Raw genomic sequence first — 18,878 nt, forward strand, 5'->3', positions numbered from 1 at the left:
ATCATCTTTGACATCCATGGTCTAAAAATTTTAACTTAAGTTAAAGTTGCATTAAATAGTGCACACAAATTATTATTTAAACTTATTTCAATTATTTTACTTGCAACTGACAATTATCTTTTCAAACAACTTCAAGTTAAGATTACATACAACATTATATGTATATGGATATTTTTTCAATATTGCAACTATTATTATATTATTATTATACAACTATTATACCCCCGCTGAAGGGAAGAAAGTTAAATTACCTTGACATAGGTACATTTATTCTGTCTCATTCTAGAAAGGAGTCTTATGAATGACTCATGAATGACTAACTATCTGAAGACAGATTTATTTTTTCCATCTTGTAATTTAAAAGTTGGGAGATGGTAGGTCTTTGACTTTTATGGTAAACCAACTGAACAGCCTGTATGTGACTTGGAAAGCTAAACTTATTAGATTAAATTCAAAGAAGGCCCTCTAACAATAAACAGGGCGGTTCTTGATCCTGCCATTTCTCAATGGTCTAAAAAAATAAGCTCAGAAGAATTTAGAGAATTTTTCTTTTAAATGTGCAGTTTAATCCTGAACAAAACATTTGCCTTTCTCATCCAGTGGGAGACAGAGTTGGTGATTTGGAGACAATATTACCACTCTGCTGAAATTATTTTGCTATGGATTGTATTCAATCACTGAGTAGTGAGCACATGCTGTGATGTATTGGTAACATGCTATGAAGCTAAATGTCAATGGTGCATTTATCCTGCAATGAAAATATTATTTTCATCAACAGAGAGATTTTTTTCCATGTATGATAAATTAATAATCAAACATTGTTTGGCCTCGCTCTGATATGAACACAGCTGGGTTGCTTCACTGGCAGACCCAGATTGCTCTCAGCCAAACTGACAGATGCTGTTTGTCGTTTGTACCAATGATTAATGCATTAAAGATTCTCCCCGGTTCTGCACAACAGGGTTATGTTCAAATGAAGCTACTTCACATTTTATCATCTTATCTTCATGTCAGCATTTGCAGTTTAGAAATGACTGGGTCTAAACACTTAACCCCAAAGTAATGTTTACTTTGCAGTTCAGTTAAAGGTCTTGAGGCCACAATTCAAAAACAGAGCACAGGAACAATGAATGCTGCACAGTAAAAGATATCTATAACACAGCAATTCTTGTTCACCCATCCTCCAGCACAAAAACATTGAATCAACATCTCGCTCGGCTTGTTATGCCAAAAGGCAGTCTGTGCAATGATTAGAAATTTGTGAAAAATAGGTGTGGGCAGTCTGAGCTGCAGGGTACTGTAGATGTGGGTAAAAATAAGGAATAACAGCTTATTTTTGCTGACATGCAGAGTTGCCTGACTGTAAGTCGATGGGTTTAATGAATGACAGCCCCCAGAAGTTCCTGCTTGCTTTATAGTGGCTGCTGAGGGAATCCCCAGTCATTAAACAATCCCCGGAAGTCGCTGAATATATGTCGGCTGTTCACACACTGCTCATGTTGCTAAATCGACTAATCGATGCTGTGTTCCTGCCAGCAGACAAATAGCTGTTTGGGTACTTAAATAAAAAAAAAACAAAAAAAAAAAAAAACACAGAGCCACAAGGCAGTAGTCAATTTAAGCTTTCCTAATATCTGCAGTAAAAACAGCTGTCCAAATAAAAAACTACATCCATGAACATGAATAGACCCAAAGCTTTTTGTGTACTTTGGCTGTATACTGATATTTTTTTGGCAAATATACAGAAGACTACTTCACACCACAATTACAAGGCTGAATTATGGGCTTGTAACAAGAGAACATAGAGATCCCACAGAGTCTCAGTGTGCTACTTCCATCTGCTTTTAGCTAAATGTAGTGAATCAAACCAAGAATTAAGTCTGTGTTTCTTTGGAGAAAACATTCGGGAACAAAATCTAAAAAACACTGAACAGTGCAGTATAATACTGCAGGCCAATACAACACTACAGTAAAGTTTGCAACTGGATTACATATGTTAATATCATTTAGGGTTGAGAGATATATTATAATGTTTGAAAAAAATATTTTTTCAACCATCATAGATTTTAGCATACAGTTTACATGTAGCTACATTTTTAATGGATCCACAGAACACCAATTAAATGGATAAAATGCTGAAGTGTGAGCATCTATTTTCAACATGGTCCCAAGATGTTAGAATGGAGTTAACTCTTTATCCATGACTATGCTGTTGCATTAGAGTTCTATGAATCGCTCTTAGTCTGACCCCTAATCTGGGACCATTTTGCCTTGGGAGACCCTACCACGGGCTGTTGCCCCCAACAACACAGCTCCTAGGATGACAAGGACACACAAACCCCTCCACCGTGTTAAGGTTGCAATTCTCAGAGGGAAAGAAAATTATCTGTTATGAAAATTGATGTTGTTGCAGCCCTAAAAATTACACACAGTACACTGTGACAGAGGATTTTATCCACACTGCTCTGTCCTCATGTCAGTTCTACTTAGCAGCCTGTACACTGAGAAAGCTTTTTAATCTTAATGGTTGTATAGTTAAACACCTAGAGTACTCACACTATCAGATCATTAACATGCCATGTGCAACAAAATGCATATTATCTGAACAAAATTGTTCAGGAAAAAAACAACATTGATAACAAGACGACCTGGCTGTAGCAGTAACAAACAGCAAGGTTATTTTAAGAGCATCAAAAATGATGAGCAAGTGGCTGGTAAAGATGGCAATTTTCATACACAACACTGCAAAAAATGCAGCCACACTTTTCCTGTAGGTCTCAGTGGATCTAATTACAACTGTGCCAGGAACCCCCAGCCCAACCCAGCTTACCTAACCGCCCCCTACCCACCCACCCACCTACAACACACACAGTGGACTGCTCACTCCTACTCTCCAGGAGACCGTTAACAGCCTGAAGCCCTCCAGACCTCCTGTGTGTGTTCTGGCCTCTCCATGACATTAGCCAAAGCGTTTGGGAGCGGCTTTTCTCTGTCCATGTTAAGCCTGAGTGTGACAGCTGCTCATGACTTGTGAAAACCACAGCAGGGTGTTCGATACACTCTGAATTCACAATGTCTCCGCTTTGTAGTGGATGAACTAAAATGTAAGAGAGGAGGTGAGGTGCCAACTGTTGTCCTCCGGCTACTGTCTTTAATGCTTTATACAGAATTTATCTTGGTGAAAACACACAAGTCATCCTAGTCCAAGTAGTGTCTTATACAATTAGTGTTATTCTAGAAAAACCAGACACTTTGACCATTTGACACACAGAGTCTGGGGACTTATCTGGTGTTGTCTGATATATGTCTCTGATATTATCAAAAAGAAAATGTCAACAGATATAGACATTATGGCTGATTATGTTTTTTAAAGATCATGTTGACCATGTTTTCTTCTAAAAGAGAACACACAACCTGCACAGCATGTAATATGAGGACGAGGTGATTTAAGGCTGCCTGGTCCAAATGGTGGTCATCAGCATTTACTTACCATTCTGGATGCTTAGCAGCATAATTACACTGCCTGCCCTTGTTTCAGTGACAGAGCTAGTAAAAGCAATGTGTTTAAACACTGAGCATTGCTTATCACAGCTGCACCAGGTCTGGGCACCAAGGGAAAGGACTTTATTGGAACATATTACATATTACAATTCATACACTTAGTGGTCACTCTATTAGGCACATCTACCACAATTCAATACAACTGTTTGAATTGCCCTGAAGTCTACTTTTATGATGCCTTTGAGTTTCAGTTTTTTACACTGACATAGAGGTGGTAATTTATGTGTTAGCACTGAGGTCACAGTTGGTGATCGTGTTGTACTGGACTAGCTTTAACTGTTTGGGGAAGTGGGCTGGTAATTCATAAGACACTGCCATATGACTGGTTAAAAATAGTTTTGTTTGTTATCACTGGCTGTTAATACACTGACAATAAATGTAACTGTAAAAGTATACTGCAGTTTCTATTGCGCTCAGTGTTTATCATTTATATTGCTCAGCCATCCTGCCAGAGTTCGTTTCGGAAGACCAAACCCTAAGTAATTAAAAAATTCTTCTGAACTTCTGCTAACAGGTTTCATAACATTCAGATATAAGCTATTAATTCAACATAGCTAATGCAGGAAGGGATGTTTTTTCTTTTTTTAAACAACAATTGCAGGTGAGTGGCCTTGTACTCATCTGTAGCACAAATGACCACTGGACCTTCCTCCCAAAACCTCAATTAACAGACACAGAACACACTCGCTCTCACACAAAATGCCCATCCAAATTATTATTGTAGCAGTGGATCTTAGAGGAAAAAAGTGAATAAAATGGCAATGGGGTGAATTTAATTTGCATATCAATTTGCATTAGGATCGCTCTTGGATCACACGGAACATACCTGATGTGGTTAATGATGAGGCTGGAGGTGGGAATGAAGAAGTCATCCACCCTGTCGAATCGCCTACCGACCGGCTGTGTGTGAACGGTGTGGTGGGAGACTCTTCCACTGGCCTGATTGATCACCTGGTGAACACCAACAGAGAAGGTGGTGGGTGTTTAATATAAGCCAGATAAATATGCTCATTGCTCATTGTCCAATAATCATGTTTTTATTTTTCATTTTTAGTTAGAGTTTCATGCCAAAAAAACAGTGTCCACTCAACTGAATGACTTAATATGTGGCTATCATGTTTATCTTTGCTTTTATGCACTGACTTGGTATAAAACTCTAAAAGCTGCTTCTCTTACTGCTGAGATGTTGGAGCTTCTCAGTGGGAGGTGATGTGTGCTGCTGTCATTGGTGTCTAAATAATATTTGTGCATGCATGGAAGCGTGCAAACATGTGCCTCTGTGTAGGAAGGGTTTCCTTTGATTGTGCCACAATGCACAAAGCAAATTGCCACAGACCAAACTCTGCTTTATGAATTTCTGTGCAGGCGATGACAAGCAGGATTTTCAAGTAAAAACACTCAAAGACTTGAGCTGAATTAAGATAACTCTCAGTGGAACCAAGGATACGGGAAAAAAACAAAAAAAAATTTAGCACACAAAACATGCTCCAGCAAACTGGATCTGAAATGAAAAAGTGACTGACATTTAAATGTTGGCTTTCAGCTTTAATTTCAGGGTGTTTGCATTCATGTTAGTGACCAGTGTTTGAATTCTAACCCCTTCATTGTCCTGCTGAAAGACTACATATGTATTAAAGAGGCTACAATTACTTCACGATTCACCTAACACGAACAAGGATGTAATGAGAGTGAGATCAGTAAATTGGCCATGTTGATGTTTCTGCTGATATTAGCTTGTTGCAGATAAATCTGTATCAGTATGTGTGTTCAAATGTCTTATTTTGTTTGAACATCAGTCCAAAACTGATAAATTAACTATAACATTAGAGAGAGAATAGCAAATTTAAAGCTGAAACTAAATATTGCCTTTTTTGTCTGAAAAGTTACTGAAATGATAATATCAGATTGGCAGCTTATTTTTCCGCCAAGCGACTAATTGATTAATCAACTGATCATTTCAGCTTTATTTTGTGCTTCTGATATTTAAACAAATAAACAAAGTAACATCAAACAATTAGTAACATGAAATTGCAGTAAACCAAAATATGTTTGTGACAGATGATGAACACTGCTGCTAATGCATACAGTATTTTGTCCGCCAGAGAGTAAAGTGTGTATTCTGGTCACAAATTCTATTAATAACAATTCTACTGATCGTAATAAAAAATGTTTGTTATGTATTTATTATAAGAATTATGTAAACTATTGGCTGATTGTTCAACTCTTCCATCTCTGTTAGCACTGACCTCAAAAATCCAGTATTGATTGGACAATAGATGTGACCATCTGCAGATTAAAGCTGAAAGTCAGCACCTTTTAGTCGCTGTGCTAGAGTCCAGAGCCAAAACAATTGAAAATGTGTCACTGTCCAAATACTTGCGTACTGCACTGTAAGTGACTATTAATTACCCTCATCAGACAAAACAAACAAATCAACAATTGAAAGTCCCGGAGAGGCCATAGTGATTAATGCCACATTCAAATCATATCGGAAAAAGGGCAGGGATACGTCAAGTTGGAGGAATTCACATTTAATTAGTCGTCACTCCCTGCTAAGATGGTGATAATAAGGTTATTTATAATGTACTGAACGAGTGTTGCTAATTAAAAAGTTCTTCTACAACAAAATGCTGCAGAACTTGCTTAATTTGTTGTAGGTAGAATAAGTCTATCAGTGTCATTCTTCATGATCTCGCACTTTGTGGATTTAACCTGTTAACAAATGGATGCATTTTTTTATGTATGCTCTATGGTTAACTTAAGATAAAATATTCACATGATATATATCAGCATATCAGTCAATCGCTTAATTACAGAATGTGATCTAACCTGAGCATCGTCATGATCTCTCACTATTATGATTATATTTTAATTATCTGAGTCAAACAAAAATACCCAAACATTTGTTGATACCAGCTCTTTTTTTCAGCTTTCATCTGTTTACATCTGTTTTCTATGTGTCAACTTTGGGTTCTGGACAGTTGGTTGAACAAATCAAATCATTTGAAGAAGTCACTTTGGGCTCTGGGACATTTAGACATACATACATACAGATCAAGAAACCAATACACAGAATAATCAATAACTTGATTAAATATGAAAAGAACACAAGTGTATGTGCTGCCCCTCTACTAACCTTGGATCAACGCCAACTGTGCTTTGAAAGTCAGCATCTTTGTGCTTGTGTGTCATACTTTGCCTATTCTACCATTTCACCAGGATAAGAACTCTGCAGAGGAATAAGACATTTGAGTGAAATAAACAGTGAATTGTAGATTTACCTGCAGAGTAGGGTAGTTCTTCTCCATGTCTCCCCAGCTGAGCAGCCACACCTGGTCGTGAGATTTGTCATAGTGGAGCTTCACAGGGTAAGGGTCAGTGCTGACTGTCTGGAGGAGGGGACACACAACCAAACCAAAATGAGCCTTTTAAGACAGCAGGGCCACAGAATAACAACGGTGACTTTGCTTTTGAAGAGCTTCTTTTTTGATGTGCAGTGGTAATGCTTTTGAAAAGTTTTCCTGCACACTAATGCATCAGGGTTGACAGGAGCAAGTCTTCTTTTAACAATGTTGACTGGAGGTGTGCTTTTTATGTATAAGGTGTTTTTGGTGTCGAGCTGCATTTCAAATCAAGTGGTGACAGACACAATTGCTTTACCACACTGAAGTAATTGCTTTCAGTTTTTATCTGTTCCTTGACACACAGCAGCAATATTCCAAGTCAGAACAATAGATGAGTTGCATGTGACAGAAAAGTTCTCCTCATGCATTATGTCCACCTGAGTGCAGATAGACAGCGGGCTCAAAGGGAATAGCTAAAGTATGGGGGAGAGGACCGCAGGCGGTCGCTTCAATCTCAACAACAGTAAGAGAAAGCAATCATCTTTTTTTCAAGAAAATAATTGCAACCTTATATTCCCGCAATTCCCTTTGACTGCAGCTTCCTTGCTATAGTATTTGTTTTGCTATGGAGCACTAATAGTATTGTTTACCTAGGCAAAATATATATTGTTTCTCTGAGAGAGTGAACAGCTCCTGAGAGGGTTATTGCAAAAAAGCAGAGAATATCCAGTGAATCCTAACTAATCTCTGAGCATGTAGTCATCGGAGAAAACAGGTGTTCATGTTGTTCTTTTTCTCTTGACTAACAACTTCTTTCTGGCTGAGGAAGATTATCAAGATCCTCATCCAATATGCTCTTGTAACTTCAGCTACGACTGCGGATCTGTCAGAGATGAAGCACGGAAAACATATTACAGCGGCTTCAAACATTTATCCATGTGCACTTTGCATACAATCGGCTCATTAAAAAGTCTTCACTGCACATTTAATTGTTTACACATTTCAAAATTCAATTTGCTCATTAATATTACTTTAAGAGCGGCAATCATATTCATATTTCAATGAGAAAATGTAAACCAGGGAAACGGAAACCAGAACTTGTGTCTCTCTTGCTATTCGAGACGAGAGATGGGTTCAGGTGGTTAATTATCAACTGCTAATATAATGCAATGAAGCTAAACCTCCAGGCGACTGAATAATGAGCTTGTGACAGTCTCTGGGACAACAACCTGCTTACTGGCAGGTCCCTGAGAAGCTTGTGAGCTGTAAACAGCCATCATGGTGTCAGAAACATCTGCAGGGATCCGATCCACCCTGGATCAATCTGACACAACCCAAAAACCCACTGACACCGATGATTTAAGTGAATGCTGCTCACGATATACGTGCTGAATGTTGTTGTGTAGGAAGTGTGCCATATCCTGAGCCTTGCTCGCAACAATAAAATTTCCTCAGGAGAGTAAATGGTGCTGTGAGGTTGCAGGTGAGAATTTGAGGGATTGCCTCTTACACCACCTGTGAGGAAAAGTGCAGGGGTTGCCATGTAACAATATCTTTGAGAAGTTGCCAGGTTATAGTATCCATGAAAAGGTGGGTCTCAGGGTTACTCGGTCACCACATCAACGTGGAGGTTAAGTGTAAGTCTTGACAGTTGCAGTATGTATGAAATGGGTCAGGTCAGAGGTTTAGCAGTCAAAATAAAGGTGAAGGAGCTGAACTTCAAGCTGAAAAAACAGCACTTGTTGGATTAAGTGGAAAAGAGCAGGGGTGATGCAATGCTTTTAGACAAGTGAGAAATCTAAAAGATTTTGTCATGTAGAAAAAAATCCAAAATGTGGAACCAGATACGACAATCTGTTGTCACACTGGGGTTTGGTAGCATTTTATTGACTTCTTTCGAATCCCTTTCATCAAATTTAGTGAGGTTTAGCTTTCAGTATTTGCAAGTAACTACAATTATAAATAACTGAAAATGAATTGAAATCTGTAATCAGCTTTTGTTAACAGAGAAACCAGGAACGGTTTTGAATTGCAGCCTGATTAAAGTTCACAACCTGTAACTACAACCTGAAAATGAGAGGAGCAGCAGTAGATGTGAAATGCAGATTTAATGTACCTGACATATTAAAATAACAGGTGTAGCCTGTTTTCACAGGGTTCTTGCTCCAAACAGTGGAGGACCTGATTTGGATGTATCCAGTTGATAAGCTGAAAATATTGATGTGAGTGGAAGTTTAACTGGGAAAAGGTCTGGATCAATTCACCAGAGAAGTCTGTTAGTCTTGTTGAACTATAAACACACACTGTTTACTTGCAATCACTGAGCGATGTTAATGAGTAACAGTTATTTCCCTTTGCTAACAATCTCTGGTTGAGTATAGACATTTTCTTGTAGAGATCACTTTAGGCAGATAACAGCCATGTTTAATTTTAGATGTTACATAGTTAATGTTAATTAGTTACAGCGGATATAATAAATCATTTTAACTGGTGAAAGCAACAGTCAGTGCTGGCTGAAAATGAGAAGCCTGGTACCTTAATATTTTCTGCATGACTGTATACTAATAAAAAAGATCAAATCAATCAGTATTGAAGTTTAGTGAATCTGGTTATTTTGCCAAACGATCCCAGACCCCAAATGGAACTGGCTTTTTTAAACTAAACCCTAAATCAGACATTAGATTTGTCCTTGTTCTGAGTTTGTTCACTATTCTTTAGCTCATATGAGGTTATTATTTTATTGCCTTGAAAGTCTTTTTTATTCTTGTTTTGTCAGTCTGCAAAACCACATACAAAGTACCAATGAACAAATTTATGCCTTTGCAGCCCCCAGTGATGGTTTAAAACAAGATGAATGTAGTGAAGGTAACATTGACTGCTCCACGTTTCATTAGGATTGTCTAATTTTTCTAGAAACAAATAACTTAGGCTATATCTGGATAATTTGAAAGATGCTATAATCACTCTCTCTCTTACTGTCTGTTAACAGTCACAAAATGTAATGCACTGCATTTTATACATACAAAATTATGGTTATGCGACTTAACAGCTGTCAGTGATAATGCAAAAATAGAAAAAAATAAGTGTCTGAATTCTCAGTTTGCTACTCATTACTTAGCAAACAACAATCCCTGTAGAATGCATACCTGCGCCAAGGCCTGACAATATGTATACAATATACACTTCTTGTGTGAAACGATGACATCAGCATTATACAACTAATGCAGCTCTACAGCTACTGTCCAAGTTTGTACTGAGGAGAAGAGTCACTGTGTTGAATTGGTCAATTATTGGCTTTGAATATCTGCCCAAGCCTCTGATCAACTGAAGATAGCAGGTAAGCGTACATCATTTCCTCACATTACTGACATAATGAGGTGCCAGTCAGAGTTAACTGTCAAAGGTGTTGGCTTTATACAGCCTCCTGCTTACATCTGAAGCTCACCAGGGCTGGTAAAAGCACACCACAGTACTCACTCTTGTGTATTAGTATCCTACTAAATTATTACTCAAGCAGAATATTTCAAGTCCAGACATATCGAAAGTACTGGCTGTGTCCAAAAAGCCTGGATAATCACATGCAGTTTGGGTAAAAGAAAAGTTGGATCATGTAGTCTTATGCTTTGAAGAAACTGTATATCTGGACAATGTATTGTGTCAAACTGAATTCTGAGTCAGAAAGGAGGATTTGATGAAAAAATGTTTCCTTCATTTGTCAAAATCAATCACAGAAAACACATATGGAGTAGTGATTTATCGAATGTTCTTGTGAAATATGGTGCCTTCAAACCAATGTGGGAACATTTGGGGGTTTTTCTGTTTAACACTGACAAAATAAGTGACAGCGAAAGGAAAGAAACTCTTGCCTCCTGCAACCTTGTGGTTTGTTGGCACAGATGGAGGCAGATTTTTAGTTCTGTGAGAAAGAACCTTCACTTTTACAAAGGCATAAACAGAGAAGAATATTTTTTTTCCTGTGCTCTGTGTAAAATTGTTAACTCCTCTCACATATACCTTCTCTCATATATCGTTGCAATGTTGCTGGCAAAATGGACATGAGCCAGATTTTCCAATTTAGCCTGAAAATTACCTGGACAGCCTTCTGAGACTGGATGTCAACTATGAGCACTCGATCCAAGGTCGGCTGTGTCACATAAATAAACTTGTCCTTGATGTTGACCGCTGATGACCACACACACCTCTGGACCACCTCCCCTGGTGAAGTGGGACACACCTCCTCCTGGAAAACACAAAGGCACACACACATACACGGTCAACTAATTGGTTTTCATATCACAAGGAAATACTGCTCATTAAAAAACTATTATCTTCACCCAGTCGTTATTCTGTGTTGTTTACTACTTGCAGTCTTATCACCTATGCTGATGTGAGTCGTGTTATCTTGGCAACTTAGATAAATGAGCTTAGCGAGGTCCTGCAAAATCTCTGTAATCGCTCCCATTTGTCCATGCATAATCCACACAACAAAGCCTGCAGACGATCTGCGGCTGTTCAGTTTCCAGTGCTGGCAGCGCTCGCCTTCCTGGCCAACGGGAAACCTTAGCCGGCCTTCTGTCTCTGGAGCTTCCCTCCCTTTCGCCCCCTTCCCGGCCCTCCAAGCCTCCAGGCTGTGCCCAGTCATCTGTTCCAGACTCTGTGGGATGATTTAGGGAGCTGCTGGCCAGCAAGGATGAATGAAGGGCTCCGGCATGGCAAGATGAACTCTTTCTCCCATATTTACAACCACAGCGGCAGTCCATGACAGGTGCCTTCCCACAGGCCAACGTCTCTTAGTTAGAAGGACATTAGGTAATCTATGAACTTCAGTGAACTATGTAAAGGTTTGGGGGTGGGGGGGTGGAAACAAAGACAGAATTTATCTCATCTCTGCTTTAGTCCCCCACTCATTCTGCCCCCTGTATTTTCTCTCTGGAGGCAGGTTAAAATGATTAATTTGGGTAGTCAGAAACAATGACAGTGCTTTGGCATTTTTGGCTTCATAGCAAGGTTTTTAATTCTTTGTATCTACAGTCTCTTTCAGTGTCCAGTTGTAGCACCATCTGTCAGTGTTTCTGATCCAGAACAGGTTAGAGAAGTCAGTTTTAAGAGCCAAAAACCTCTACACTCACTGAAGTAATCGTTGAATCATTGGTATTGAACTCTATGAAACCCCTGCAGGCCCACACTGTGGTCATTTTGTGTTACATGGCTGTAAAATCTTACTTATTGCACTTTTTAGGAGGTGAGAAATCGAACATCTGATGCCCAGCTGAGAGTGTGAATGGAGGCGGCTGTAATCCTCCCTGTGTTTATGTGTGTTGCATATGTCGGTATGTGTGTGGGTGTATAGCATGTATGCAAATCTATATAGTAACTGACAGCTTCTAAAGAGTGCAGATATGTTTTTTTCCCTTTATTATGGAAATGCCTACACTCTCCTGATACAGAGCAGTATGTATTTTTCATGGATTCACTAAAATCCTTACTGCATACAGCATAATGCAGCACTGGAAATGTGCCAATTAGAATACAATACTATCTCTTAAACAGATTGTAAAAAATACCACTGTGAAATATTTTTTAAAAAGGATTGCAACTCTTTACAGTTTTGAATGTGGATGATGACATTTAAACAAGCCTGTTGAGAAATATGAGTATTCTGATATTCCCCAGTTAAGCCACTGCAAGATATGTAGTGTTAATATATTTGTGACAACATCAGCCGTCTGTGGGGAGGAAACTTCAGAAAACAGTGCGGCAGCAACATCCAAAAGTGTCAAGAAAGAGGAACTTTCCAGGAGAAAGTAGCAGCACACACAATTCTATTCTCTCAAGGTGTTTCTCCAAGGTCTCAATCCAAACTGCTATAAACTCACAGTATGATGTGATGCCTGTTCCAGGATATTTCAACATTTTGTGCAGTTTTTCAAATAAGTCAACAGGAATTAAAGCTTTTGCACATAATATTCTCACACTCTGAGACACATTCACCACACAAAAACAAAGTACATCCCATACACATGAGGCTCATTATTTACAGACTTTCACCTTGATTTTCCCCACACATCCAAAAGTTGTATTTCCTGATGTGCCAACTTGTTGATCAACACAGTCTGAAGCAAACAAGATCTTCACAGAAAAACTAAGAGTTCCCAGTGATAGGACATGAAGTGAAAAATTGAGAGAAAGTGCAAATGAGCTGTTGATTATGTCCCGTTGGGTACACACAACAAGATTTTCAGATTCCACTCTGCTGCAGAGGTAAGCACAATAAAGATACTTCCTACAATGGGACATCACAGTGTTTCCCCCGATAACTATGTGTATCACAGTAAAACACTCTATATGGTAGTTAGGGATAATGGATTGGCCGTGCGATTACCATAAACAAATCAAACAAATCATCCTTTGTGTTGGAGAAAACTTGAGTGGCATGCTGGGAGCGGCCTCATGTGTTCACACAGCAGTCCCCCAAGACAGAGCTGGAACTGGTATCACAGCGCTCGCAGTGATTGATATCCTAATACAAACACACCTCTCAGAGGAACGCTTGGCTGATTGTTGTGCATTCATGGCATCGCTTTATGTATAACAGCCATCCAATCAGCACAGGGCTGCTGGATGAAAAGCAGCTCAGAGGAAAAGCGTCCATTCGAGAACACATGTAAATCTAACGGGTATCTATCAGCGGGCCGCTTTGAATATTTTGCTGCTTGAAAGCTTCAGTGATAAATGGTGATTTGGTGAGGGAGGATGGGTGTAAAGACTCCGCTGAGAGGTGAAACCCCACTGACTGCATGGGGTCTGTCAATGAATTAAACAGACTGGCTGTAAGATGGCCCCTGTGTTCACTGGGCATCGTTCTGTGGCACAGTACTGACCAGAAGAACATATGTGACTATCAATAACCCCTTTAGAGCTGTACCAATCAATGCTTTGTCAGTTCTTCTCCATAAAAAATTACTGGGTAATATGGTGTTGTTCATAGTATGAAACCAACAGACTTCCCTCAGCTTTATGGAGCATTTTAACTTCTTTTGGCTCACTGTCTCGGTTTTACAGCCCACAACCTCACAGTTTTTACCTATTGCACTCTACCTGCCCAGCACCAACAAGCAGACAGGCATAGTTAGCAGCTAGCTGGTGAACATAGTACATCATTTGGCAACTAAATAGTCAGATATTTACTTCAGGACTTGGGGAAAACTAAAACAGAGCTGAAGGGAGAGTGAATACAGAACCTGTAGAAACATAATTCCAAACAAATGCTAATGACACTATTTTCTAACACGTTTGCCACAACAACTTTATAAGGTGACAATATGTCTATCTTGTGTTTACAGCTTAGGTGTGTTGTGCCCAGGTGGCTGAAAACTTCCATTAATGCAGATTTAATTGACTAAACACTATTTTTACAATTAAATGTTATACTGTGCTGCTTTGTTTTATGTTGCCCTTATTATTATTATTATTATTTTTCCTCATGTTCTCTATCATTGCTGTTCAATGAAAACCATTTTTTCAGAAAGCTAACTTTTGATGAAATTGGAAAAAACATCACTGTTTGTTTCATCACCTATGAAGCAAAATTTCACTAACAGGTAAAATAGCTTGTTTTCAATGGACAGAGATGTTATTTGTCCTTCTCAGCACTACATTTCCTTTTCGACTTGTCACTGACAGAATGAGACAATAACATCAGTATTTGTCATGCATGTGCTTGAGCACATACACTATAAATCTGGATGCAAATTATATCTGCATGTACTTATATCTAAGATGATGGCATGGTGGTTTAAAGCAGTGTCCTCTAAATTTACAAGTATAATAGCAAAGCCTTTTCTTGAGCAGGACACTGAAGCTTCGCCTGCTCAGCTGCATCTGAATAAGAATCTCAGCTCAATCCCAGTATAAACTACATCGACTGCTAATGATTGATTTCAGTAGGTGTTACTAGGTCAGAAAACAGGACACCTCAAGTGTTGTCAAGGCCAGCGAATAATAAATCACATCATCATCAGCCACACACTACCGCATTCTACCATTCAAAAACACAGGCAAACCCTTTTCTATTCACCAACAGGAGTTCACTGTAAAACATCTTCATCATAAATGCTTTAGTATGTCTTACCCCATCGTGAATAAACATATTTTCATTCATGCCCACCAAGGTTTTTTTCTACACATCTGTTTTTTTGACAAAATGTTCTAATGACAGAGACTAACCATTTTAAAGCGATTTCTACAGTGTAGTGAGTCCTTGACAGATGTAAATCATCACAGTTTTTTGGAGTTGAAGTTGAAGTTTACATTACTTCAGAATAATTAAAATAATGCCTTGAAGTATTACACCTCATCTAGTGAACCAGTCCTGGTAGGCAACTTGAGTAGAGCTGTCTTATACTGTACTCTGCAACACATATCCAAGGCACCTTGTGCAACAGGGCGGCATGTTTTAAGTCAGGATCATCTATTATGCTGCTCACTGCATTAGCACTGCTGCTACTACTTTAATCAGCTCCACCTCCTCTGCAGCAGTCACCTGTAGGCTCTGAAGTTGAGTTGTTCATCATCTCCTCAGTCTCTTTCTGTTCAGGTGACTGATGCAACAAATGATAAGGTCAGAACCTAGATGCCAAACACTAACTACTCTGTAATCTCTTACAATATTAAAAGAAAATACCATGAGAACTGGGTGAGCAGCTGAAAATTCTTTTGCTTCTTCAAATGACTGACTCAAGAATGCTTCTATTTTGTACAGCATCACATCAAGAATGGATAGAGCACAAGTAGACTACTGTATCTATGTGTTGGACATTGCTTGTTGTTAACTGTAAAACAACGTCTTCTTAACCTCTGAGTAAAACTTTGTATTGGTTGCTGTCAGAGTTAATCTCAGAAGTCATTCATGAAGCCACATTGGCCCCAATAAAATCTTTACTGAATATTTTGGAGAAAAGAAAAGAAAAAGCTTAGAGTTCTTTAGCTTGACAGAGATCAAAAGTCCCCTCGTTGAATCATCAATATAAAAGATATAAACACAACACTGATGCATTTTCACCTTATAAAATTGTTATGGCAAACATGTTTGCAAACAGTTGTTTACTTATACATCCAGAAGATATGGAGCAACATTAGCATTCATTTGAAGCTGTGTTTCTGGCCATCCAACAAGAGATAAAAACCAACTTCTGAGAGAAAATATTTGGCTCTCTGCTCAAAGTTGGGCTTTCTTTACTGGGTAAATGTACATTTTCTTTGGTCTCCTGTTTGGTGCTGGGCAGGTTGCATACAGAGGACTTCTCTTTTTTGCAGCTGGAAACAAGGTTGATAAATACCCCAAAAAAATGCTGAAAGATAAAAATTTCATTGAGCTGAGGGGAACTGAGTCTGATGATGATTATTTGAAGGTTTGTCATTATATATGACACATTTCACAACACATTTGATTGTTCATAAAAAGAGAAGTCAGCTATGACTCCCAAGCAGTATTTCTGTAAAAACATCACAGAGCTTAAGTCCGATGCCTGCACCACTAAAATTAAGCAGAAGATACTGTAAAGCCTGTTTCAGTTAACGTGCATATTTTAAGTCATTGTTACATGAATCCACAAGTTTTGAATTTGCTATTGCACTGATTCTGATCCTGCGACTGGATCTCTTTGCCGAACATATACGGGCATTGCAATAAACCAAACAACACTCAAAGCAAGCTGAAATAAGACTGGTGACCAAAACATAAAACTGAGTATTGTTAAAATACCCAGGAGACTGCAGAGGATTGAGGATATTACTAAAAGGAAACAGTCAAATGGAAATTTACAGTTGACACTAACAGTTTCACACATTCAGCTCTATAGTACACAGTAAATGATGATCTATGCCAACAGTAAAGCTCAAATGCCTCTCCTCACACAGATGCCTGTGTGGAACATCCAGTAAAAGTCCAGTGAGTCACTGTTAAAAAAGCAGAATGTTTCTTTTCCCAGAGAACTCACCTGCAGAGCCAGCAGCTTCTCACTGGGCTTAATGTGTCGCTGTATCTCACATGCCACTGGCTGAATGACTTTAATACCATCTTCATAGAACACGTAGAACATGTTGCCAATGCCAAGACCTGCAGGAGAGTAAAAACAGCTCTGTTACACACCTGAAAATAGCTTGACTCCGCACACTGTGAACGTTGTGGAAATAAGCCTACAACATTGTTATCTAGTTCCAAAGCATCAAATCATTTAATCCTTCTCATCACAGTTCAGTAACCCTATTACAAAAATTCAATTAACTCAGTTTAATGAATGCTATAGTGGAGCAGAGGCTGTCTAGACGTACCTTCTTCTCGCCACAAAATGTTTGCCACTGTGAGGGAGAAAAAGAGGAAAGCACAGCTGAAAATAAATGCAAGAATCAATAGGGTTCCTTTGTGAGAGCTAACACCCAAACACTAACTCCTATTGAGGCAAAGAGGAAAGCAGACTGCATGAAAGTTTTATGGAAACTGTCTCTCTGACACCTAGTGCAACAGACAATCGATGGAGCCCTCTGCTTGGAAATAATTTGATACCAAACACTGGAAAATGGAGTGCAGTCAACAAACTACAAGTACTGTAAAACAGTTTATGATTTTTGGATGATGCAACCCAAGTACGCTGATGTGAAGAAATGTGAAATAGGTCTAGAAAATAAAATCTTAGACATCACATCATCATTCATCAATATGACTTTTATGGATAAGCCGCCTTAGACACCCACGAGTAGTCCACAGGTTTCAGGCTCAGATGATTATCATAAGTCATTAGGAGGGATTAGCGTGCTGCTCCTTCAGTAGCAAAACCAGTTTTGGCTCCTATAAGAGGTAATTTCTCGTTAAATTCACTTAGAGGTGGCTAATGACATGAAATGTGGAATGAAAGCCACATAGCACCCTGAGTGCTTTAATGGGCAACCTAAAACACAGACCAGCTGGCTTTCAAAGCAGCCACTGAGCACTCAGAAAACACGCCATTATATCACTAAATAAGTGATGTGGCAAGAAGAAAATGAGCCTCTTTCATATTTCTTGAAGTTAAAAAAGAGAAGAAAAAAAAGAAAACTAATTGTGGCATATTCAAAAGTATGGGCACCCTGTTACCTGTATAAAAAACTCAGAACCTCATCAGCTGGTTAGGCCTTGATTGACTTGTTTGGAAAACTGTCACTGTTGTCAGATCATGACAATTCCACATCTGATAAATTCTCTGACTCTGTGGTAACACTCATCAACTACTTGTAAAGCAGTAAAGGTTGTAAAAATATATCAAAGCACTTCCATCTTGAAATTCATCTGTCTGAGATGCCATGAGGAATTGGCAGTTGTGGAAGTCAAGACAAGATCTGGAAGACCAGGAAAACTTGCAGATAAAACAGCATGTCTTCTGGGCAGAAAGCAAAACCCCAATATGACTGCAAAGGGCCTGCAGGAAGGTTTAGTAGCGGTGCACCATTTTACTGTGCAGCATTGATGCATAAACATGGAAGAGTATTCAGAAGGAATCCAACCTCAACAACAAGCAACCTCATTACAAAAGTCAATGTTTGAAGTATTGCGAGTACGTGTCATTTTGGAAACAAGTGCTGTAGACAGATGAGGTTAAAACTGAGCTCTTTGGCCACAATCACCAAAGATATGTTTGGAGAAAAAATGGAGTAGCATTTGCATAAAAAGAACACCTTACCAACTGTTAAACATGAGGGTGAAAATATTCTGCTTTGGGAGTGTGTGAAAGCCAGTGGCACAGGAAACACCTCACAGATAGAGGGGAGAATGGATTCCACTAGCAAATTAGCATTGCTAGTCATCAGCAAATTCTGGATGCAAATGTCCTGCAGTCAGTCAGGAAAGTTATAGTGAAAAGAGGTTGGCCTCTACAGGACAATGATCCAAAGCAGACCTGAAAGTCCACCGTGATCTACTTCAAGAAACACAAGCTGAAG

The 18,878-nt window shown here is 38.9% G+C and overlaps 1 protein-coding gene across 1 annotated transcript in view; it reads right to left on the minus strand.

The window, feature by feature from the left end:
• fstl5 (follistatin-like 5) overlaps positions 1-18,878 on the minus strand; it is a 160,812-nt gene that overhangs the window by 5,212 nt on the left and 136,722 nt on the right. The window contains 5 exon segments of the mRNA XM_018687637.2: positions 4,388-4,512; positions 6,843-6,950; positions 10,996-11,145; positions 16,904-17,022; positions 17,238-17,264. Of these exon segments, the coding sequence (XP_018543153.1) occupies positions 4,388-4,512; positions 6,843-6,950; positions 10,996-11,145; positions 16,904-17,022; positions 17,238-17,264 (529 nt within the window).

The sequence above is a fragment of the Lates calcarifer genome, linkage group LG8 (genome assembly GCF_001640805.2).
Source record: "Lates calcarifer isolate ASB-BC8 linkage group LG8, TLL_Latcal_v3, whole genome shotgun sequence".
Lineage (NCBI taxonomy): Eukaryota > Metazoa > Chordata > Actinopteri > Centropomidae > Lates > Lates calcarifer.